Source organism: Equus przewalskii, chromosome 5 (genome assembly GCF_037783145.1).
Source record: "Equus przewalskii isolate Varuska chromosome 5, EquPr2, whole genome shotgun sequence".
In the NCBI taxonomy this organism is placed as follows: Eukaryota; Metazoa; Chordata; class Mammalia; order Perissodactyla; family Equidae; genus Equus; species Equus przewalskii.
The window spans coordinates 57,859,791-57,886,115 of record NC_091835.1 but is presented as its reverse complement, the minus strand read 5'-3'; the positions used below and the strand labels follow the sequence as shown (position 1 = coordinate 57,886,115).

The 26,325-nt window shown below is 39.4% G+C and overlaps 1 protein-coding gene across 2 annotated transcripts in view; it reads left to right on the top strand.

Moving 5' to 3' along the window:
* PKP2 (plakophilin 2) overlaps window positions 1-26,325 on the top strand; it is an 82,286-nt gene that overhangs the window by 41,490 nt on the left and 14,471 nt on the right. For both annotated transcript variants that reach the window (XM_070619367.1, XM_070619368.1), the window contains exons 6-9: window positions 5,652-5,829; window positions 20,321-20,438; window positions 21,596-21,760; window positions 22,685-22,858. In XM_070619367.1, coding sequence (XP_070475468.1) covers window positions 5,652-5,829; window positions 20,321-20,438; window positions 21,596-21,760; window positions 22,685-22,858 — 635 coding nt within the window. The remainder of the gene's footprint in view (window positions 1-5,651; window positions 5,830-20,320; window positions 20,439-21,595; window positions 21,761-22,684; window positions 22,859-26,325) is intronic.

The following is a 26,325-nucleotide window of genomic DNA, read 5'->3' as shown; positions in this document are numbered from 1 at the left end:
TCTATTAATAGAAGAGTTAAATAAGTGCTTTCTAAATAAATAAATAAGGCCTCAGAAATAAATTGTTGACAGGATAGATATGTTTATTTCTTTGTTTAGAAACACAAAGCAAATAGCCATGTATGCGAAACTAAACTAGGACTTTCCATTTTTCATCTCTGTTTCTCCTGACAGCTTCGTAAGGCATTATTGATGATTTACATGTGATCAATGTGAGGCTCGGAGAATTAAGTAAATTGCCCAAGGTTACGCAAGTGGTAAAGAACAAAGTCCGGATTTGAACCCAGTGTTTTGCTTTATCAGTATGGCTCCCACCTACTGCTTTGGGGGCGGAGGTGACTCATGTTTACTCCTCTTTGGGAAGGGTTTTGTCTTTGAGGATCTCTGATGGGAGAGCTCTCGCTCACTCTTCTGACCCTTCCTCTCTCTCCTCTTGCCACTGCCTTGGATGAAGCCCTCTCCGTCTCTCTAGTTTTCTCTTGCACTAGCCTCATACCTACCTCTGTGATTCAATATTGCACCTTCCCAATCTGTCCACCACTCTGCTTCTAGTGATTTCTTTCTAAAGTGAAAATATTATGCCATTATGCTCCCCGTTACCTGTAAGATAAAGTCTGTGCTCTGTAGCATGCCACACAAAGATTTTATGATGTGAGCCTGGTGACCATTGGCAGCAGTGTCTCCTCTCACACCCTTCCAGCCCAGGTTCTGCAATCCTAAAGGATTTGCTGGTCTGGTCCATGTCACTTTGCTCTCTTGATGTCTTTGTCTCTGCTGTTGTCTTGGACTGAATCCTTTTCCCCACCTAGACCACCTGGTGAACCCTCTCATCCTTCAAGCTGTCTCAGACATCATTTCTCTGAAGCATTTTCAAATGCCATCCTTGCATACTTTACTCTCAGTCTCCCTCCCACCTCAGCAGAGTTTCGATGGAAGGGGCTTCTCTGAACCGCCTTTGCATCCTTTAATATTAGGCTGCCATGCTTATATGTTTATTGCGGTAACAACTGTGGTGCTCCTTTAAGTTTCTCCACAACTGTGGATGTCTGACTGAATATTAAAAAGAAGCTGTTGGCCTGGGAAGATCTAGATTACACACAAATAAAAAAGTAAGGTGTGTTTTCAGATACGACTCTGATTTTTCTGGCCAAGATGTAAAAAAAAAAACCCATCTGTTTCTGTATATGCTAAGAAGTTCAGCACCAGAGTTTTGTTCACTAGAAAAGAGTGTCAACTCACTGACCTTTCTGGCATTCTCAGTACCAGCCTAGGAGGGAAGAGCTCTTCCCTCTTCTGATGAAAATACTTCAGGATCAAAGACTTTCCCTCCACAAGAGATTGTTCCCTGTCGCTCACCAAGTGAGTGTGGTAGTGAACTTTTAGTTGAAATGAGAACAGTACATCCTAGTCTCAGAGGCTCATCTCCAAGGTCGCTGAGTAATGAGCACTTGCTGGAGTGAGTAGGGCTCTCCTTTGGGTTAAACAGACAGGTCATGGAAGAATGAAGCAGGGCATTCTTGCCCCTCCTCTGCGTATTGCATAGGGAAGAGTCAGGGAATGATTGTCAATGAAATGGGTTGAACATGCATATTGACCTCCGCATATTTTATGGAAATATTTAATTGCATTGCTGTATTTTAATATCAAAATCATTTTACTATAAAATATTCATTATGCAGCTTTTAAACATAATTGTATATTATTCTGCATTTGTAATGTGCAACAAGATACCTCGGGTTTATATATAACTTGGAATAAATAGCTTTTGAAATAGTGTGATGTTTCAGATAAGATTTACAAAACTTAGGTGAAAGGAGGAGTATATCCATGCGGTGGATATGGTGAAAAAGCTATTCTGCCTGCTGTGTGATCACGTTGAAGATCAAGGTTAAAAAGAACCATCTCTCCTTCGCCTTCTCCTTCTGTACCAATGATAGGGATTCATTTAATCATAAAATTTGCAAGTTTTGCTACTTAAAGTGTCGTGCAGACTTAGTTAAATAACTATATTTTCAGTCCTGGAGGGCAATATGAATAAAAGATGGGTTTTAATAGCTATAAGATCCCTTTACTAGTTAGCTGTTTTTTGCAAATATCACAGTTGGCAGTGAATTTCTAGATAATGCAGTTGTCATTATCTCTCTTATAATTGCTAATTATTCAAAGTATATCCCTATCAGAATCCAGTTCCTTTTCTTTTTGGCTAGAATGAGAGCTTAATGATAGAAAATTACAGGCAGACCAGATGCAACAAAAAACTATAATAATAGAAATTTCGGCCTGATGAATAAATTGACCAGAAGTTAAAGGTGAGAACAATGAAAACCTAAACGCTAAATATTTATATCAGGGGATCTAAAATCTGATCATTGAAGGGAACATCTGTTCAGAGGCATCTAGTGCATTGGTTTCCCAGTGCCAGAAATGGAGTCCTTATTTAAATACGGGTTCCTGGAATCCATCCTGAGATTCCGACTCAGTAAATTTGGGGTGTGGCCCAGGAATATGTGATTGTGATTTGCCACCCGGCTCATTTGGAAACTGCTAGTCTAGTCTAACACTCTGGTTTCGAGATAAAATCTCTTGTCAATATTGTGATAAGGGATGAGCTCATTTTTATCAGCTCCAGCAACAGAGCTAGATCTTACAGGCAGATCTCTCTGTTTTCTTCAAAGCTCTCTTAGAAGTTTATACTTTCAGCAAGCCAAATCTCCTCCCCTAGAATTTCCACTCACTGGTTTGATTTTGCTGCCCCCGTCACAGAAAATGATATCTAGCTGTTAAATTTGCATTTCTTTAGTTATTAGAGAACATGCCTGCCTATGTGTATTAGAGTCTAACATCTTTTAATTTGGGGTTAATTTTTCTACTAGTAACTAATTTTTAATGATTTATAAAAACTCTCTGTATTAAAGATATTATCCCTTTGTCTCGTATCGTCATACATATTTTCCCAATTTGTAATTGATCACTTACTGATTTTCTGTGTATATGTGTGAGGAGATGTTTGTAGATGTGTGTGTAACCCCAAAGCTCTAGTGAACATTTAAGCTTTTTCCTAGCTTTGGACCATACAGAAACTTGGCAGGCATGACATTCCTATACAATATCCTCCATTAAAAATTCAAAAATTTTACTAAAACCCCCCAAAGCATATACTTCTGTAGAAATAATATAGCATGCCAAGCTACAAAGGACATTGACTGCTGAAGGAAAATTCCACTCCCTTTGTTCAAATTAATCCTCCAGATCTGGTTTTTATTGTAAGGTGTACTTTTCCTTTGAGTGCCCTGTGTGGTCCTTTTTAAAAAAAGGAAATGTCATTATGCTTCACATTTTTAAGCCTCTGGCAGGCAGAGACTGTTAATTTGTTTGCTTATTTAGAACAGGAAGCTTTTTTTTTCCTTCTCGCTCTTTTCTTTTTAACTTTCTTTTGTAGCTTAGTAACCAGATTCAACTCAGACCTGCCTTTAAATTGTTTTCAACCACCTTTGGAGTTTTATTCTGTCTCTCCCCCATCCAGGGCCTCTTAAGATGAAGTGGGAGGAATGAAGTCATTGTGTTGCAAAACCTGTGGCTGAGGGACACTGCTCATGACTAACCCCAAATGCTCATTTGAGCAAGAAAAGACTTCCTCATAAGCCAGAATTTGAGTCCTCACAGGACACTAGACCCGATGTCACTGTATCTCATGGAAGCCAAGTGTAGGCTGCAGTGGAAATTTGGTTATTGTTTCAGAAATTAGTTACTTATACACAGCCAAAGTAAACTGGTTAAGCCCAAAAGACTGCATTAGGCGTAGAAGGTTCTAATTGATGGGCCAAATTCAAGTGTGGTAGAATAATTACCAGCCTTTAACCCTACAGACTATTGTTTCAGTCATTAAAATCTAGGGAGATGATATCACCACATAATTCAGCCAAGACCACCATGTTTGCTTTTCTCCTAAAGTAGACTGTCCTGTATACTGTTAACCAAAAAAAGCAAAGAACCAAAATGAGAGGCAGTGAGGAGTTTATTTTGGGATCAAAGAATTGCCATTTGGGGAGCACAGAGTCAGGTAGAAACCCAAATAATATTTCGACTACAGGAGAGGGGCTCAGAGTTTTTGTTGGAGACAGAGAGGAAGATGAGGTGAGTTGTATTAAAGGGGAGCTCATTGGCACTAGGTGAGGTAAGGCTAGGTTTGTACCTCATAGATGGGCTTGAGAGTCACTCATCAGGCAGAAGGCTAGACTTGCATTTCATTGATTGGTTAGCAATTTGGTCATCAGCAAAATCCACTTTTATCAGTCCTTACTGACTTCCTGGAATCTTGGTGGTTTTGTCTAGTGTGGAAGATAAAGAAGACAAGATGTGCATGGCAGTTCCACTGAAATGACTGCTCTGCCTTTATTTTAGTATGGCTCCACTCATGTCATCTTTCACAATACGTATGCTTCCTCTTTCCTTCATACAGACAAAGCAGTAAATTTAAGAAGTAGGAGTTATTGACTGGGTGGCCAGGGAGTGACTAGGGAAGAAAATGAAGATGGCTTCTCTTTCTGTCCCCTCTCTTTCTCCTTTCCCAGATGCTAGTGAATTAGAATAACTTGCTGAGGTATGAAAGATGGCAAGACAACTTTACACCTGGTGAGAGTCACTGGAATAGCAAGCAATAGGTGTATAGTCCTTCCACTGAATCAGAAGTATTTGAGCACCAAATTTGTAAGAAAAACAAGTCCTAAATCCCACCTTGTGTTCTCTCTCAGTACCCAGCTTCAGTCTCTGTCTCACAAATGCCCTGAAAAGTACAATATCCTATTATTTTAATTTCCCAGATTGGCTTATATGGCCGTTCTCTTTAGTGGGAGAAGTTAAAAGGTGTTCAACAGGAAAGGGAAAGTTAGGTGAGTGAATTCGGTACCAGTCCTAGGCCAAAGCTTAGGCCATGCAAGTTGGCAGATAGATAAAATACTCATGTCTCTCTGTCACTGCCAAACTTTAACATGAGAAATACATGAGATCGCCAGCATAAATTCTGGGCGGACTTGAAGTCTGTCATTGGGTAGGAATCAATAAATATTAATTGGTGTTGTTGATCAGGCTACTGTTGACAGGCATAGGCAAAGGCTGTCTGCAGGCCCTTCCTGCTGTTATCGGGAGGCCAATGTCAGGTGAAAGTCGCAGGTGGTGGGGAGCAGGAGGCAGGGGGAGGTATTCTGTCCATGCACCTAAGGGAGAAAAAATATGACTCATAATATTGAAATCTTACTTACAGTAAGATCATTTCAAGCCTCCCTATTGGCAAGCCCAGAATTTATCATCCCGATGAGGTCAGCTTTGTGGTAGGGTCTTTTAAGAGAAACAGTAATAAATATTGAAAGATTTCTGACTGTCATTCACATTTGTGATTAATTTAAACTTTTCCCTCTCTCTTTCTGTATGTATGTGTGTGTGTGTGTGTATAAATTGTTCTTGCGGATCAGCTTCCATTGCCATCGAATAAGCCCTAAATAGGTTCTTTCAGTTGAGAAAGGGGTTGTCTCCTCACACCTTATTTTTTTATCTATAACTAGCCATAGCCCCGGGGAGATGGCCTTAACTGATCTTTTCAGCAGTCATTTTGACCCAACCCTGCACTGTTTTGATGGTTCTCTTTGTTTTTCTAGGTTTGCTGTGGAATTTGTCTTCTAATGACAAACTCAAGAATCTCATGATAACAGAAGCCTTGCTCATCCTGAATGAGAATATCATTATCCCCTTTTCGGGGTGGCCAGAAGGGGACTACCCCAAAGCGAATGGTTTGCTTGATTTTGATATATTCTACAATGTCACAGGATGCCTAAGGTAATGCCACTCTGCAACCCCCCTCGCCCACCTTTTCTCTATACACCTTAGATATTGCATCCAGGTCTATCTAGAACTCTACCCCATTACCTGGAGATGCTGTAAGAATTATAAAGATCATTCTGACTACTAGAAGCTCAACACAGGGACAATGAGAAAGATCAAATCAACAGAGTCTTGGTTTCCAGGCATGTTCGATTCCAGAAGCTACCCACATTAGCTCATAAGGAGAGGATGTGAATTCCAATAGACAAACTAGAGATCTGATCTGAATACCCAGAAGTCATGTAGCCTGGCCTTTCCTATCCCACAGGGTTCAAGGCAGGCACGATGCTATTTTTTAATTCACAAAAATCTAATTTAATGACATGGTTAAAAAAATAATTTTGAACCTGGTATTTTTAAATAGGCAACGAAACCTAAAGAAACAGAATGTCTTGCCGTAAGAGCAGCTACAAAAAGAAGTTAGTTTGATCAGCATTTGTAAATATTGGGATGAAAAAATGCTTGAAGTGTCTTCTCCCATGTGCTGTCCAATGCCAGCTAAACCAAGGGGAAATAGAAATACATGCACCAGTAAGACAAACCGCTTGTCTTAACTTCTTGAGTATCGTGCATCTCAAGTTTTCTTATATTTGAAAAGGATCATTGTTTTTTATGTCCAGGGATTAAAAGAAATCAGATAGAAGATCTAATCAAAATTAGGCAGCCACAAAGAAGTCAGGATATATTCTGCCTTTCCGTTTTTTCTGTAGTTACACAGTTCAGTTTTTGAGAGAATCTGTTTGGATGATAACTGAGGGAAATTATTATGGTAAGATGTTTATCTTATCTCCACAGTCAACACACAGTAATGCACATCAAATACCAGTTTTTCATAAAGCATTATGTTGGCTACTGAGAGTTTAAGAGGGATCAATAAGAAAATCCTTAAGGAACTTTTAATCTAGCAGGGGGATGCAGATGAGCAGACAAACTAGAATATAGCTCCAGTGAAATATGTTAGAGCAGCAGTTCTCCAAGCATGGCCCCTGGACCAGTCGCATTGTATCATCTGGAACTTGTTAGAATTCTTGGGTCCCACCCCAGGCCTACTGAATCAGGAACTCTCAGGGAAGGACCCAGCGGTCTGTTTTTTTAAACAAGCCTTCCAGGTGATTGTAAGGCAAGCTGCAGTTTGAGAACCACATGTCCGGGGTACGCATGAAGTGCTACAGGAATGCAGAACAAAGGACTATTCATGCCAGCCGAGTGGGGTCAGAAAGACACTGTAGAAGAGATGCCAGTGAGCTGAGCCTTGGCAGCCTATTTCAATAGTCAGAAATTCTCTTAAGGATGAAAGACTAATTCTTGAATGGCCTAAGAGGTGCCTAAATGGTCTCTCTTGAGCCCATCCTCTGTACAGCCCACTGGAACTGCTTTTCTAACGGACTTTTGATCTATTAGAACTTTGATCCATTTGAAAACACTTCATGTCCTCAATTTCTCTAAAACTCCCACTGCCTTCCCGTGTACATCAGAGTTCTTAATGTGGCACATCTGTCAGTCAGGACTCTTTCATTTGAAAATGGCGGCTGCACAGCTCAAACTCCCTTAAGCCAAGTAGGGGTTCATTGGCCTGTGTGGCCGAGAAGATGTTGACAGTCACCTGTGAAAGGGAAGGAAATGCACCAGGAACCATGACCTCAAGGACTGTGACAGAGATGCAGCCTCCCTGGGACTCACTCTTTTTCTGTTTCTATCTCATCTCTGCTGACTCTTCTTCTGCATGTTGGGCTCATTCTGTACAAATGCAAACAAGCCTTCTCCCCTTAGCAGGTAACTAAATCACAGACAGCGCTTGCTTAGCCACCCAGCAGAAGTGCACTTCTTTCTTCCACTGTCAGTCTCAGGGAAGGTTTGTCCCTGGCCCTGCTTCTGAAAGGTGCACATCCTTTGAGCTACAGTTGCCTGCATCGGCCAGACCTGGATCAGATACCTGCTTCATGGCAGGGATGGCAAGGTCTGTTAGAATAACAAGAGGGATGGGAACACTTGCTGGGCAAGCAAAACAAAAACAGAAGACACCTTCATCGATTACAGCAGGTACAATCTCAGTCTATCCACAACCTTCTTTACAACCTTATTTTCCATTTTCCCCAAATGTACTTCATACCCACCAAAATACTTGCTTTCCTTAGATTCCATAGGTTCTTTCATATAGTCAAGGCTTTATTTAATTTAATTTGCCTCTTAACATTTTTCTTATCTTCCTATTGAATACATAATCTCTTAATCATTTAACACCAAAGATAAAGTTTACCTTTTCTGTGAAACATTTTTCAGCCTCCTCAGGCAAAAGCCATTACTCACTCCTAAGAGTTCAAACAGGACTTGATAGGCAAGTCACCTCTGTACAGATTTTATCGCATTGCTGTTTTATGATGAGCTGTTTACATACCTTCTTTACTAGATTGTGAACTCTTTAAAAGCTGAGCCTACGCATTTTTAAAATCTTTAATCTCTAACACCTAGCAAAGTGTCCGCCATATCGTAAGCAAGTATGAAGTATTTGAATGAAATGAATAAATGAATGAGCAAGCAAGTGAAAATACATGACAGATTAGATAAATAATCAAGTCTGGCAAGAGGATCAAATTTGTGATGGAAACAGAAGTTGGAAACAGGCTAAGGCCAGACTGTGGGGGCCTTGAAGGTCATGTTGAGTAGTTAATTTTTTTCTTTTGTAAGCAAAATCAGCTCATGTTGGGAGGATAGAAATATGATAAGTTCTGTTTGAAGAACAATAATGGTAATATCAACAGGAAAGGTGTATTGAGAAGGTGAAAATCTAAAGACAAAGATGTTAGTTACAAATCTCTTCCTGTAGCCTTCCCTTTTGAATGAGAAATAAAAGACTGACATGGTTTGGGTGAGGTCATGCCCTGGTTGGCATACGTTTTCCAGAAGGTGTAATAGCTGAATACGTTCCCATGAGAATGACACCATTTTAAACAATGTTTGCAAAGTCAATCCATATCACCGATCTGAACTACTTTCAGAAGCAGAATATAGCAAAAAATCTGGGAAATTGAGTGCCATAGTATATACTTACTGAAATATCTGTTCTTATTTCATTTGTGTATCTAATTTTTTATAATAATAACTAACATTTATTGTGCATTGTAGTCTAGAAACTGTTCTAAATACTTTATAAATGTCTCAGTTTATTCTCAGAGCAGACCTTGTAAAGTAGGTTTTCCCCATTTTATAGGTGAGGAAGCTAGGTCTCAGAGAGGTTAGGTGATTTTCCCAGCATCCAACAGCTAGTAAGAGACAAAACTGAAATTCAAATCCAGGAAGCCAGTCTCCAAGGCTCTTATTTGGTTTGCTGGATACAGTAAGGATGGTCACATGCAGACTGCACTGTTGTGGATAAGACCTCTGTCCTTCTGTCTCGCAACCTCACTGTGTCACATAGCTCAATTTACAGTCATGTTCAGGTCTCATTATGGGCGTTGTATCCACATTTCTCTATCAGCATTTTTGTTGTAGAAGTTAGATGCAAGAGGAACTCTGCACTGCATTTCATATAAACAGAGAAGATTCAAAGGATAAAGCACATGAAGTAGGAGATCTTTCCGAGGGAGGAGATGGCGTTGCAGACAACTTCAGGGTAGATGTTGTCACCGTGAGTATAAAAGCACTAGGAGATGTGAGTCAGAATGTAAGAAAAGCCCTCCAGGGAGCCTGCACATAGTTTCCATGACAATAGAGGTGTCTGCTGAGTAGTTGCTTATTTATGACCCCAGCTTACTCTAAAAAGATTTTAAGACAGGTGTCCACTGCTTCTAGTACGAGTGCATCTTAGTGCATATAGAGGTCATGAATGTTAGCAACTATCGTAATTGCTACAGGTTCATTTGAAGTATTTTCGCCCCTAATGGGTTCAGAGCCAACAATGAACTATGCATTGGCAAAGTGTTGTATGGTTGGCATTGTGATTGGCTTAGCTCAATGCAGCTAAATTCCTTCAATCTACGTTTGGAGAAAAACTTCTGCATACACCAGGGGACTCTCCCTTTACTAACTTGACATTCGGATCCGTTCTGAGAGGGACTTCCCTAGTCCGTGGATAGCAGTGGTGCAGAGTGAAGCTACTCCGCAGGGAAGAGGTTTGCTCCGCTAAGGAACTCGTGGTGACTCGGTTCTGCCTACCTGGCACCGCTGCAGTGAGCTTGCATTCATGTAGGAGAACATGTACAGTTTATCATTGAAAAAGAGGAACGCTCTCACGTACACCACATCTGTCAGGTATCAGATCATTGATCTAGAGGATTAGCATCTGCCTGCAGCAGCATTTGTCATGGGCCTTGGTGCTTTCTTTGGGTCCCTTTGGAATTACATACTTTTCATGACGGAAGTTAGTCACTGAGAGTGATACAGATTTTGCTATAGGGAAAATAAAGGGTTTGTGCAAGTTTCAATATTTTCTTACACAACATTATCTTAGCATAATGAGCGGTAAAATCCATGTCAGGAGAGGACAGATATATTGGTACACTCCAATTTGTGCTAGAGCCAGCAAGCGCAGTCGTCAGCATCTCTTCATAACTCCACATACAGTGACATCATGTTGGTAGTTTGAAATCGGCTGGGGTGGAAGTTTTTATGGCACAGAAATTGGCAAATGCTACAAATCAAAGGTCTCCCCACTCCCAAACCCCCAGAAAGCTGGTTGTTAAACACTTACCAGCATACCACTGCCACTGAATTTCCGTTAGTTAACTGCTTTAACATCAAAATGTGGACAATTAGGGTGTTGGTATATTTCTCTATACACATCCCTTTTCGAAGAACAAGCAATTTGTTTTCTTGGAAGGTATTATAAAGCTTCAGCATTTTCCTTTTTTTTTTTTTCCTGTGGGGAGAAAACCTGTTAAAGCGTCCCATTCTTTTTTTCAAAATTGTTTTCATTTAGGCTTAGGGCAAGAAGTGTAACAGTTAAAATATTTGATAATTTTTTGCAATTAGTAGGATATTCTGCCAAATATTTCAAGTCTAAAAGACTTATGGGACAATGATAGAATTGTAAATTACCAAAAACTGTGAGCTAGCTTCTTTGATGGTGCACCCCTCCTGTACACACACTCATTGTGAGCCCCAGCTTCTCTATTGATTGTGGGTAACTCCTTGAGAACTGGTGTGACATGGCTGTCACATCTGTATGTTTCGCCTCACTGATTGGCTCACTTTGGGGAAACCTTTGGATGTGACATAAATAAAACCAACAGTTATTATCAGATCTAAGTTTGAAATTTCTACCAAAGATTTATCATTATTTCTCCATTCCTCCATAGCCTTCTCATGGCTCTCTCCTCCCCTTTTTTCTTTCTTTCCTTTCTTCCCTCAGTCTTCTTTGTTCTCTTAAAGGAGAGGCGGTGGAAACAGTTGAGAGGTCAGAAATTAGAATGCCTCCAGGGGTCAGGCAGGCGCTTAAGTGGACAGGTGTAAGGCCATGGGGAATGGTGGGGGCTGTCAGACTAGAGAATGGGAAAAAATGCTTGCCCTGGGAGCAGTGAGATTCCAAGTTCTGGAAAACACTTCAGGCCAAACGCTAACACATCTAAGCAGCCTCATTCTTCATTTGAGGAAATCAAGGGCCAGTGACTCTTCCGCAATTATAGAACCAGTTACCAGAAGCCTAAGAAAGGCAACTAGTGCAGCCTTCTTGAGATTTCACCCCCGTCTGCCTTTCCTCCTGGGCTTATCAGATGCTGTCATTATTCCTCGAGTGCCTGCTATAGCCAAACTGTTTAAATTTCTGAAATCTCAAAGGGGAGTGGGACCTTTCTCTTTGCCCTGGGGGATCTCCATGTTTAGTGAGAGAGATGGGCACCTAAGAGATAATCACAGTACATTCGATAAGAAGCAGAAGCGTAAAAGAGGTACCAGAAACATGTTATGGAGGCATTGAATTGCTTAACTGATGTTGCCTGGGGGCTGGGAAAATTCTTGACTGGAGAGTCACATTTAAGGAGCTGTTAAAGGATGAGCAGGTGTTTGAATGTCCCTTTTCATCTTTAGCTCATCATTCTATCACTAGTTCATCTCTGTCGTTTTTCAATATAGTCATATTAAAAATATGAATTCATACAGCCCTGAAAAGTTGTTTTCCTAAGTTCCTATCATTTGTTAACCATTTACTTAGGAGAAAGGCTTATGAAATTGCTGCCTTATCTTATTGCCGCCATCTGACTGTTTCTGCATTGTAAAGGCCACCCCAGAATTTGCCATTTTGTTTAGGATGATGGGACAAAATGGCAAAACATTATTCTAGCACATTATAAAACATACACCTTTTTCTTAATTATATTTTATGGCAATTAAGAGGAAAAACAATTGGTAATGCATTTCTCCTGCAAGTCACTTAAACTTCACTTTTCCCCATGTCATGGTGTAGTAAATGTGTTTTGATGAATGTATAATATAGTTATATGTACTAAAATTTATAACTGTCTTAAAAGAAACTTCCATTGTCGCTTATTGCTGTAAATCTAGCTGGGGTGGGGAGTGGTGAGAGAAGGCAAACTACCTAGAGAGAGAAGAGCTCTAACTATCAGTCTTGTTCCTAATTAGCCACGGGGTCAAGAGCAAGTTTGCTTGGAATATCAATACCAGCCACTCTCTGGAAAAAGAATGTCCCCATGTAAATTTTTAATATATTCAATTACATCTGTCTTCTGCAGCACAAAAAAACATATCACGTGTTCTTGAATTGCCTTTTTTATGCATATCTGGATATCAGACTTCAAAACTTTGCTGAATCTCAGTCTCCTTAATTATGCATTTTCGTTCTATTTACCTTTGCCCATTTATCCCTTGTTCTGAATACTCCTGACAGAACAGGATTTCTTTGGTCCAGCCCTGCACGTAATCCTATTTAATTATTTAAATAATTAAGAATTAGTTAGATCATTAAGAAAATAATCAAATGATGGTAAAAATTTCCCTAGTTATCAAATAACTATTTTTCTTTTCTCTAAGAATGTAGATCCAAAAGCAGGACAGAACTTACTTTTTAAAAATCATAATGTAAATGTGGTTATTTACTTCTGGAAAATAATTTGGTATAAAACTAGGATGTTAGCTGAGACAGTATAAACAACACAGAAATCCGATAGAAGTATCCAGATAGTTCAACCTGGAGAGCGACTTTTTCAGAAATAAAGACAATTGAGTCGTCAACTTCAACGTCAGTTATTTGGCTAATGATTTAAACTCTTCCATTTGATGTGTAAACGTAAGCAGTATGAAGTCCATATATAATAAAGTTGGCAACATTTCTAGTAATGTTACACTGTTAGTCATAACCGTATTTTATAAGGTGGGTAGGTGTTTGAGATATACAAACAAACGTGTGGTTTAATTAATTAAATTCTTTTGTAAATTTCTCTTTAAGGAAATTTAAAAGGTGTAAGTTGTATTTAAATGAGTGAATAAAATGTTGATTTTAAAAAATGATTGTTTTATAAGCTAAGTCTCAGGGGTGTTAGGTCATTATTTGAAACTCTCAACAATAATTAAGTTAGTAAAGCAAATGAACAAACAAAACAAATATGAATGAACATGCTTACCTGGTCACCCCTTTCTGGTCCCCAAAAACCAGTGGGGGTTTTTTTGTTTTTTTTTTTTGGTGAGGAAGACAGGCACTGAGCTAACATCTGTGCCAATCTTCCTCTATTTTGTATAGAAGCATGGCTTGATGAACAATGGTCCATACCCAGGATCCAAACCTGTGAACCCTAGGCTGCCGAAGTAGAACACACAAACTTAACCACTTCATCACCAGGCCAGCCCCAAACCCAATGTCTTTAAAAGTATGTGTCTTGAGGCCAGCCTGGTGGCATAGTGGTTAAGTTCATACGCTCCACTTTGGCAGCCCCAGGGTGCATGGATTCAGATCTTGGGCGCTGGACTACACACCACTCATCAAGCCATGTTGTGGCAGCATCCCACATACAAAATAGAGGAAGATTGGCACAGATGTTAGCTCAGGGCCAATCTTCCTCACCAAAACAAAAGAAAAAGTATGTGTCTCATTGGAATTGTCACAGCAGCACAAGTACAGCCAAACCTTTGCAAAGACCCCTGCTCTTCAGACTAAGTTTTCCACTATCCTGTTCATGTCTTCAGCATGTTGGCCCAGATTAAAAATTGTGCTTCATAGAATTATATGACATTTCTGTTTCTGTTTGTCAAAGAAATTCTTTATTCTTACCAATCAGTCCGTACATAGTGACTGCATACTTTAGGCCCAGCCCAGGGATAATGGGTAAAGAAAATACATAAATAGGGATAATATGGAGGAAGAAGGGTCAGTGAAGGGAACAGAAAAATAATTTTTATTATCTCAAGAGGACTGTATTTGTTTCTCTTTCTGCATCAGTTTAGTTTATTAGTTGAGCTTTGAACAGAAAAAGAAATTCCTAAGAATATCTTTGTCAGAGACTTTTGACAACATCCTCATGTTTAGAAAAAAAAAATCTGTGTATAGCTTAAATTGGAGGTAGTGTTTTGTTAACTTTATCTTATGACACTCAAAGTCTTTTTCAAAACACCTAATGCTATCATCATAATCAGAACTATTATTAAATTTTTGAAATTATCCTTATCAAATCAAATGAGTGGGTTGAGATATTTGGATGAAGCCACAGATGATCTTGTTGCTGTCCTGTGCTTAGAGTTCATGGTGTCTTGGAGGTGCAGACTGTCTGAGCATCATCTTCTTCTACTCTAGGGCCTGAGCATTTTCATCAATCCTAGTCTGACATCCCAGACGTCTCTTTTAGGTTTCAAGAATGTCTGCTCAATGGGCATATTTTTAAAATTAGTTTGCTGTTTATAATTGATTTCAAACAGAATCTGGCACCCTCCCTCGGACAGCCTGCTAAATCAAGAGGAAATGGCTGTTGCCTACCAACCTGATAATTATTGGCTCAATTGACTATTCAGAATACATTTGGAAAATGCAGGAAAGCAGAACTAAAGGATTTTGAGGAGAGATTTTTCTCCTCCTCCACCTTCTAGTTTCTTGTTGTGTAACAGAAGCTGACATATCTTTGTTCGGTTAATGTTCCTTGTTCTAGAAGGAACAAGAGGTGTAGGTTGTGGAGCTTTGTTCTGCCTCCCAATGTTGCTTCTGTTTGCAGACAGAACAGTTGACTTTGGCTGATGTTTGCGGATACCTTCGGGGACTGATGTTGACTTCAGAGTCACAGACAAGCCCTTCTCCGGGCATGGAGTTTTTGTTCCTATGCCAGTTCAAGTGAGGCTCCCCTTTTGTTCTGTGCAACCACAAGCTGCCTCTGCCTCTTTCTGTGGGTTAGTCACAGACAAGGCCCAACTGTTTGATATGTATCAGCTGAGAGTTAAACAAAAACCTGGACCTAAATCTCAAATGACAAGAGGAAGAAGGATGCCTCCTTATCAGCCAGTGTCTTATCAAGTGCCTGTTGGGTCTTAGAATGGATTCTGACCAAGCGCTTAATTGACTGGCACCACTCGGGGCCTTACTGCACAATTTATGGCACATTATTAGCAAGCTTATCATCGAGTTGGTGAACTCGAAGATGCAGCCACAATTTTTTAAAATCATTGAGATGATCACCATCTCAGTATGCTCATTAGACCTTTAAAACTGGTTCCATAGACGGTGGGTCTTGCATACAATGCACACATATATTGGGTGTTAGTAGGAAACCATAACTGTTATCAATAGAAATAGCCCCATATAAAAAAAAAAAAAAACTCTGCCTCTTAAAACTACTTGTTTTGTTGGTGAAGTGTCTTGAAAAGAGTCACTCCAACCCTATTATTGTCTGTCTTTCTTATGTCCTGGTAACTGACTACAGCCTTGTACTTTAAACATTCCTTATCAGCTCATCATTTCCCCAGGACAGTTGACCATACACCATGCACATAGCTGGGATGTTCCTTGTTGTAATAAACTTCCTTTCAGTGCTGGCAAGCTAGCTGTATTTGACAGCACACCTGCACAGAGCCACACACAGACAACTTTTTATGGAAAGGCCAGTAAAAATCCGATTAAAAGCAGATAATTATGGGGGCCAGCCTGGTGGTGCAGCAGTTAAGTTCACATATTCTGCTTTGGCGGCCCAGGGTTTCCCAGTTCGGATCCAGGGTGTGGACCCACACACCACTTCTCAAGCCACACTGTGGCAGGCATCCCACATATAAAGTAGAGGAAGATGGGCACGGATGTTAGCTCAAGGCTGGTCTTCCTCAGCAAAAGGAGGAGGATTGGCGGTGGATGTTAGCTCAGCGCTAATTTTCCTCAAAAAAAAAAAAGTGGCAGATAATTTTGGTTTTAAACAAAAAGAGTCGCAGGTCAGGATTCTGAACAAGATTTTGGTGTACCTTAATTTCAGGAATTTTGTGAAAATTACAGATCATAATATTTGCAACATGCCTTCTGTAACGTCTAGCACACAAGAAATTGCATCTGTTTTTATCATTTAACATTGTCCTTTCGCTGGTTTGCCATATGAATTTAAAGTTTAGCCACACTGTCATTAATCTTAACAAAGACATACCATTCTTCCTTTTAATTCTAGCAAGGCCCGGGGTGTTAGGTTTTCTTTTCTCCTTTTCACTGTGACACTCAGGAATGTGTGAGATAAGTGGTCCTGGGGAGAGTCATGAGTCACTGATTTGCTTTCAGATAAACACCTGACTCCTCCTAAATATGAAAAGCTTGTTTAGAGACATACAGAGGTCCAGATTCCATTTTTTCCCACCCCTTACAAGTCGTATTGCGAGAAAACTTCTTCTTAAAATCAAACACAGGCTACAGTTCAAGCTGGTATCCTCCCGTTCCGGCCCAGTGGAGGTGAAGGCTCAAAAGCGGTCCTGCCTTTATGTGTCGGGTAGTTTATCTCCTCCTCCACTCGCCCATCTCTGGAGGCCCCTGCCGCTAGTCTTCATGCCCCAGTCCAAGGACCTGGTTTTCCAATTTCAGTATACAACAGTATACAATTTTAATTTCCTGCAAGGTACCCACATATTTACTCAGACTTCTGCTAGATTGTACTAGGGGAAATTGACTCATCGCTTAATCCAATTCAAACCATAGACACGAAATGAAACGTTTCCGATATATTCCTTGGTAACTCTGATAATCAATTTTTATTGAGTAACTGCTGTGTCTGTATGCTCATTCTCTTTTCAACAAGATAATTGTTTTGATATATTTCACTTACAGTTTCGAGATATTTTTCCATATTAAACCTCTCTTGGGCTACATGTCGGAATCCATTATAGATAAATATTTTCCAGGATTCAGGAGGTACATTGTAAAAGGCTTAATTCTGCCTAAGATTAGCCATGTTAATTCTCTGACTCCCACAAACTTAAGTATTAGCTGTTGGAAAAAATACTGTAAGATGGCTATCTCATTTTCTAATAGCTATTGGTTGTTTTCAGAGTGACACCGTAACAAATTCCTTTCTGACTAGTGACCTCTATTCATGCCCTTCTATTCATGTTCTACTCATGGATGCTATCAAATAATCCACACTTATCATTCATATTTCTGGGTAGCTGAGTAAGGTAGGAACTATTTTTGATATGCACGAGCAAATACTGAAGCCGTGGGGTTCCTTCTATGCACTTTCTGTCAGCAAGGGCATCAGCTGCCAGAAACCCTGATAAGTCCCATTTCAAGCGAGTAGAGTCTGGATAATACCAAACTACAAGACAACAGTCAGTGCGTGTGAACTGGCAGTACTGCCAAGCTCAATTACCCTCCTCACCCAAAATAAACACCCTGAAGTTAAAAGGCTCAGTCATCCATCTGCAAGGTATGTAGTGGGCTTAGCTAGGGAGAAAGACAGACCTTTTGATTTGTCAAAGCAGTTTTAAGCTACTGCCATTTCTCTGAGACCGAGGCTGAAAAAGTCAAAGGGAAGGTTTAAAACATATGATAACATTGTCTCCGAGTTGGGGGGGGCATATGATATTTGCTAAACGAATGGCAGACTGAATGAATGTTGGATAAGGTTTGCGCTCCTCTGGAGCCGCCCCAGGCACGGAATAAAGAGCAGCTCTCCTGTCCTGGCTTTATCACTCCTTTGCTGCCACCAAGAATAGTAACTTAGACTCTTTGGACCTTAGTTTCTCCTTCTGTAAAATAAAGAGACTGGAAAAGAGCTTTTCAGTTTCTGTCAAGCTTCTTAAGATCCCGTGATCTTTTTTTTTTAATTGGGGTAACACTGGTTTATAACATTATATAAATATCAGGTGTATGTCATTATATTTCAATTCCTGTGTAGATTACATCATGTGCATCACCCAAAGACTATTTATAACCCATCACCATACACATGTGCCTAAACACCCCTTTTCCCCTCCTCCCTCCTCCCTTCCCCTCTGGTAACCACCAATCCAATCTCTGTCTCTATGTGATTGTTTGTTGTTGTTTTTATCTTCTACTTATGGGAAAGATCATAGAGTATTTGACTTTCTGCCTCTGACTTATATCGCTTAGCATGACACCCTCAAGTTCCATCCATGTTGTTACAAATGGCCGGATGTCATCATTTCTTATGGCTGAGCGGTATTCCATTGTGTATACATACCGCATCTCCTTTATCCATTCATCCCTTGATGGGCACCTAGGTTGCTTCCAAGTCTTGGCTATTGTGAATAATGCTGCAGTGAACATAGAGGTGTGTGTATCTTTACGCGTTTGTGTTTTCATGTTCTTTGGATAAATACCCAGCAGCAGAATAGCTGAGATGCCATGATCTTAAAGGGCTCAGAGAGTAGATAGAGAGGATCTTGGTTCAAATGATCATTGCTTGAGAAAAAATGTTAGTAAAAGTGGTTTTATTTACAGTTTATGAGCCCATTCATTGTCTTTTTTTAATGGACAAAGTATCAAAGTCTTTAAGGTACAGTGAAAATTAAGGAAGTGAATCTTTAATTAGAAACGTCAAAGGAGAACCAAAGTCACAGAAAGGATTTTGTTATAATCAAAAATTCGTTGTATCAATTCAGTAGCCATTAAATTGTTAGTATAGCCTTAGTTTTATGTGGATTAGTCTTATCTCCTCAAGTATTATGTGGAATCATGAAATTGCATTTTTGTGGGTTAAAAACAGTCAAGTATCGTTGGTTTCAACTTAAAGATGTGATGGTCTCCCTGGGAGCAGGGTACACTGCTGTGTGCTCCTCCCTTGTTCCCTCTAGTTCTTGATGTAATGCTGGGCACATTTGTTCTTTCATAATATGTATTGAAAGCAGTATTTTGGGGCAGAAAGGCTTTTTGAAATCACTTAGTGCAATATATTATTTTAAAGATGAAGAAAGTAAGACCCCAAATTTCTCAGACTTGTAGTTCTTTTGATGTTCATTATGACACTGAGACATTCTAGACAAAAAGCCTTGAGTATACTTTGAGTATTCTACCCACCAGCAAAAGAAACTGGTCTAATCAATTTTTTAGGAATAGTTCTTAGCACTTAAAGTTAGCAAAAGGGGATAAGCGTTGTTCCCAAAATTCTATAAACCTGAAGGCATTGTTCTTTTTCTATTCTTGTTAACAGAGGTGTTAACATTTTTGGAAAAAACTATTTTAAATAGTTAATGCTGACAAGAAAAATCTAGTCTAAAGGAACATAGCAACAATAATATCAACATGATCTGAATTTGAAACATGATTCCCAAATATATTACTTTGCTGTATTTGATAAACTTCAATTCTCTATAAGGAAACAACCTCCTCTTGTAGATTTAGTTACTGTTTATAGAAAGGTGTCATGGCTTAGCCAAATTAGAAATAGACTAAGTGCAAAGATATTTATAGGTCATGCTGTTGACTTAGGTCTTAGACACTGTGAAACTCTGCATTTCTGTGACATCTCTCTGCCATTTTAATTATAGGATCATCACATTTTAGAGTGTCTGGTTTAATATTTATCAATAATAGTTTATTCTGAAACCTACAAAACCCCAAAATGATATAGTCCAACATCTTGTCTTTACAAATGAGGAAACTGAGGCCCAGAGTATTTAAGTAATTTTAAGTTACTTGAGTTAAGACACGGAACAAATTGGTACATCTAATATCTGCCATGTCCAATGTGCCATTTGTTCTTTTAGTTGCAATAATGTTTGCCTCATATCTACCCTTTCAAAAATGGGGTGAAGAGTAGGTAAATAATGCTATGACCTTGGTGCTTGGAGAGAAGTATACAGGAGACTTTCATTGATGTGATGACATGTTATATGAATATGTTTAGAAGTTGTTTCAGGTTTAATGGCCATCAGGCAATTGATGATTTATTGAACCCAGGATAAGTCTGTCACACTTTTACAAATTTCCCAGTTTTCCAAAACTTTGGAAGAAGTGCCAAGTAAAGCTTTGAAACAAAGGCCTATTGGATACGCCACCTGTGTCTTATGATTGCCTGTTTGTTTTTCCTGATAGAAACATGAGTTCAGCTGGCCCTGATGGGAGGAAGGTGATGAGAAGGTGTGATGGACTGATTGACTCACTGGTCCATTATGTCAGAGGAACCATTGCAGATTACCAGCCGGATGACAAGGTAATTCAAGAATTAAATAGTTCTTGAATTGAAGTAGTATTTTGTCTTACTCAGATTCTCCAGGGTATTTTTGAAGTAGCTATTTGCATTTAGCTTTATTCATTAACTCATTTGCTGAACTTATGATTTCCCCATAGATGCTTAGAAATATGAAAATCCATCTAGCCCCATTTTTCTACTTTCCAGACCCAAAGTTCCAACTATCTGTTTGACAACTCTATGTGGATCTTGGAAAGGAGCCCAAATGCTACATGTTCACAATGAACTTAAATTCATCTCTTCCTTCATCCTCAAATTTGCTCCTTCTCTGTATAATCCTTATTAATAATTATCACCATCCTCCAAATGAAAACAGGAAGCTGAGTAATCTTGGACTGCCTCCCTTCCTTCAAATCCCATATCCACTGGGCAGCAAATCACATGCTTCTATCTCTTAAATGACCTGTGGTTTATCCACTCCTCCCTGATGTTACTGCTGTCCTTGTTTGTACATCTTTCATGCTGATTATTGCATTTGCCTCCCACTTGGTCCCTACAAACAATATCTCCTTCTGTTTCCCAACTTTCTACATGGCTCCTAAGTTATGCATCTAAAATAGAGAATCATTCTTAACACACTCTTGAAAAAGTAAACTAGAAAGGCTCTCCAGTGTTTTAAAACATTCAGCCTTATGTCTTGGGCTCTCCAGTGTTTTAAAACATTCAGCCTTGGGGCTGGCCCCGTGGCCGAGTGGTTAAGTCTGTGCGCTCTGCTGCAGGCGGCCCAGTGTTTCATTGGTTCGAATCCTGGGCACGGACATGGCACTGCTCATCAAACCACGCTGAGGCAGCGTCCCACATGCTACAACTAGAAGGACCCACAACGAAGAATATACAACTATGTACTGGGGGGCTTTGGGGAGAAAAAGGAAAAAATAAAAAATCTTTAAAAAAAAAAAAAAAAACATTCAGCCTTATGTCTTGGCATGGTGCTCATGGCCATTCATGATCTCGTCTTAGCCTTTCTAGCTATACTTCTTCCAGTCCCCCAGGCACCCCACAGTCCTAGCACACCCTCTTGCATCCAGTAAACCTTGTAAGATCCAAAGCGGAAGAAGTCACACCTGCAAAGGGATACCTCTATGTATGGGATCAATATTCATGTCCTCTTTTCTCAGGCCACAGAGAACTGTGTGTGCATTCTTCACAACCTCTCCTACCAGCTGGAGACAGAGCTCCCAGAGAGATACTCACAGGGTATCTATATTCAAAACCGGAATATCCAGACTGACAACAACAAAAGTATTGGGTGTTTTGGCAGTCGAAGCAGGAAAGTAAAAGAGGTATCCTGGGAGATGTTTGAAAGAATAAGTATGTGTGTGTGTGTATTTCTGAGTACTCAGTATATGTCAGGCACTATTTTAAGTTCTTTTAATCCTTATATCAACCTTACACGGTGCGTATTTTTAATATCCTCATTTACTAATGAGGAAACAGAGGTACGGAAAGGGTAATCAATTTTCTCAGAATAATTTAGCAAATTAGTGGACGGGATGGACTTCAGTCCCTAGCAATCTGACTCCAAATTCGCATTGTTAGTCACTAAACCATACTTCTTTATGCCCTATAGGTTAGGAAATAAGCTAAATGCCACATGGCCAATGGTGTATGAAGTGTTTTAACATTAAAAGCAGCGCTGATATTCAGCTTTGGACATTCTAAAAACAAACTTTGGACATCCTAAAAGCAAACCCCATGGGAAGGAATACTGTTCATACTGGCATTTCATGAAAACAAAAAGAATGTGCCCTCTCCTACTCCTCAGAGTGTCATGCTATTTGTGAACTTGGAGAACAACTGGTAAATTTAGAATCCTGATGTTGGCCCGGACAGCTTCACTAGACTCAGAGGGAAGAGGCCTGCTTTTCTTATCTTCAGAGTGATTGTGACTAATTTAGCTTTAAGTTTAACAGCAGCCTGAAAACTGTTCTGGAGCAGCCTATGCTTAATTCTCTGAATTCTCTCTCACTGTGAAATGCAAAGTTGAGAGGTATGTGGTGGTGTTAGGGAGAAATAATCATCAGGGGCTAAAAGTTAAGTGATTAGAAAACACATATTTACTTTTTCATTTCTATTTCAAGGGTTTCTTACTATGCAAATTATTGGTCTCTCTAGACTGGACAGTATTTCTGGTCTGTGGGTTTGGGTATGGAATATAGAAATCACTTGAAGGCATTAATTCTGGATTTCATTGTGTGTGTGGTTAGCAATACCAGGACATGCCAATGCCAGAGGAAAAGAGCAACCCCAAGGGTGTGGAGTGGTTGTGGCACTCCATCGTGATACGGATGTATTTGTCCTTGATCGCCAAGAGTGTCCGAAACTACACTCAGGAAGCATCCTTGGGAGCTCTCCAGAATCTCACGGCAGGAAGTGGACCAGTGAGTATCAGGCCTGCTTTCCTACTTTTTAAAATAATGACATTGTCGACATACTGCATTAGGTTCTGCAATGAGGCAGTGAGGTCAGAGCAAAAGTTTCTCCCTTTCATCAGGACAGCTCTCAGGAATTCCCAGAGAGTTCCAGCAGTCCAGAACTTTCAGCCTCGGCTTCTGCAAAGCCAAGTCAGACTGCAAGTAGATGACTCCGAGAGAGTTACATGAATCAGAGCTCTTCCAGTTACAAGTCTCAGAATTCTACCTCAAAATGGTTTAAGCAAAAAAGAATTTCTTGGCTCGTATAACTAAGAAGTCCAGGGTAGGTCTACCTTCCATCGTGGCAGGACGTAGGTGCCCCAGCAACTGTAATTATGACTCCCCATCTCTGGACTCTATTTTCCTCTGTTGGTTGAGTTCTCAAAAGGCTCCCCTTATCTGGTAGCAAAGAGAGCCACCAAAGATTTCAGGGTTACATGTTACCCAACCCAATGTCCCCACAAGAAAAGAAACAACTATTTTCCCAGTAGCTCTATTAAGAACTCAGAGTGAGTCTCACTCGCCCATTTCTGAACCAGCACCTGTGGCTAGGAGACCATGATGTTCTGATTCCCAGGTCTGGGCATTGTGCCCACATGTGAATTTCAGGGGAGTGTGTTTGAGCAGGCAAGGGTCACCGCCACTTGTACGACATAGACTGAAATTGTAAAGGAGTAGTTCCCCCATGGAAAGTCAGTGTTATTGCAAAAAGGAAGAATGAATGCTGGGCAGGCCAAAACAACAGATGTCCACTGCAGTGTGGAGTTGGAAAAGACATCTGTGCTTTTGTGTCCCAGAAACTCAACTACAAAATAAAGAGCTGCTTCTCTTTCTAGGTGCACTTGCTTATACCAGCGAAGTCAAAACATATAAAACAGTAAAAGCTTAGTCCCTCCCCCCTGTATTTTATACCTTGCTACATATTTAGCAATTCTATAAATATTTAATTATTTGAAAGGTAAGTTTATATTCTTTGACTTGATCGTAAAATGATTAGAAAAAACTCCCCCAAAATAGTTTATTGTGTGGACGGTCTCCAATTAGTCATCGTCATAGAGAAAAGCACTTTCTCTTTTTTTTTTTAAATTGCAGTAACATTGGTTTATAACATTATATAAATTTCAGGTGTACATCATCATATTTCGATTCCTGTGTAGGTTACATCATGTCCACTACCCAAAGACTGACTACCATCCACCACCACACACATGTGCCTAATCACCCCTTTCGCCCTCCTCCCTCCCCACTTACCCTCTGGCAACCACCGATCCAATCTCTGTCTCTATTGATTGTTGTTGTTTTTAATGTCTACTTATGAGTGAGATCATATGATATTTGACTTTCTCCCTCTGACTTATTTCGCTTTGCTTAATACCCTCAAGGTCCATCGATGTTGTCACAAATGGCCGGATTTCATCGTTTCTTATGGCTGAGTAGTATTCCATTGTGTATATATACATCCTTTTTATCCATCCATCCCTTGATGGGCACCTAGTTTGTTTCCAAGTCTTGGTTATTGTGAATAATGCTGCCATGAACATAGGGGTGCATGTATCTTTACACATTTGTGTTTTCACATTCTTTGGATAAATACCCAGCTGTATTTATCCAGAATAGCTGGATTGTATGGTAGTTCTAGTCTTAATTTTTTGAGAAATCTCCATACTGGAGAAAAACACTCTTGTAGGTAACAAAAATATTATTTACTCTTTACTTGAGAAATCATATTCATTCTTTAATGTGTTTACACAGAAGCTTGCTCTGTTTTGAATAAAATTGTGAAATGGTAAATCCAATATTTCTCTTATCTTAGCACTATGGAAAACGACCAAACTCAAAAGGTACAAACTTCCAGATATAAAAGGAATATGTCCTGGGGATATAATTAGTGTACAGCATGGTAACTACAGTTAATAATACTGTATTGCATATTTGAAAGTTGCTAGGAGAGTAAATATGAAAAGTTCTCATCACAAGAGAAAAAATTCTTCACGTAGGGTGACAGATGTTAACTACACTTGTGATCATTTCACAATATATACAAATATTGAATTATTATTACGTTGTATGCCTGAAATTAATATAATGTTGTATGTCAATTATACCTCAATTTAAAAAAAGAACTCCCCTCCCCCAAAAATACAATCAAACTTTAATCTCTTTGATTTTTTTCAAAGTGTACTTCTGCACAAAAAGAAGGAAATGGGGAACTACCAGGAGCCCTGAATGACACAAGGACATTAATTTATTATCTTACTTTCCCATTTTCTGATGCTAGGTTTCCCAAAACTACTTCATTCACTTTTCCAAACTACAGACACTCTCTTAGTAACTCCTAGCCAACTTAAAAGAAAATGTCAGAAATTAAATTGCTCTGTGTGTGTATATGTGTTTAAACTCACTCTGCTCTGAATACGGTTCACCATGAGCTAACCCTTTCAACTTGGATTGTAGCATCTTCCATTCCAAGATCTCTCATGGAATCCAAACAGTCTGGAGATGTTTCCATGGACCTGAGGATACAGGGATATTTGTGCCACTTAAGCTCTGAATATGAGTATATTACCTAGATCCCAAGTTCTTTCATTCGTTTGTTAAAGAAACATTTTTTGAGCTCCTACTATGTAACAGGCACTAGCCTAGTGCTAAGTATATAGCGGTGAGTAAGGCAAAAATCCCTGTATGTCGTAATAGTCAAGTTGGGATAAATAAACAAACAAACAAACAGAAATGTAAGAGGCTAAGAGATACCAAGTCCAAAAGGAACCCAAGCAAGAGGGGAGATATCTTCATAACTGTCCTAATTGTGTCAAGGCATTTAAAATCATACCTGACCTCAGACTAGTCCAGGCCCCCAAAAGGAGGCCTACACTGAGCTGGTATTGATCCGTATTCAAGGGTGTTAGAGTTGAACTTGATTGAAGATTTATAAGAGGAAATTTAGCAGAATAGGATAATGATCTGAGGACCCTTTATTCTTTTAAGTTATGAGATGCTTTTTATTAAAATTTTGACTTATGTGTGTATCCTTTCCAGTTATTACTTTTCCTAATTTTGTTATGCTTAGATGGTGTGATAAAAATACTTGGTTTTATAATTTCTCAAGGGAATTTTTGAATATAAAAACTTGAAAAGCAGGCCATTAAACATAGTTCCAGGAAATATCCAGTTCATTAACCATGTGTTCATAACTGAGATAGCATCAAAGAAATGGCCTTATACCTTAAATGCCAAAGAACCTAAACTGAAATAAATAGCTTTGCAAAAGATAGATTATATAATTTAAGTATAGAATTGTGACAGTGATTTTTAGTCAGCAAAGCTACATTAAACTTTATTAATTTGAATACAGTGGTCATTCTAATAATAAATAAGAGAAAGAGATGGATTGATAAAATTTATCCAGTTAGCAAACTCTGTAAGTATAATATAAA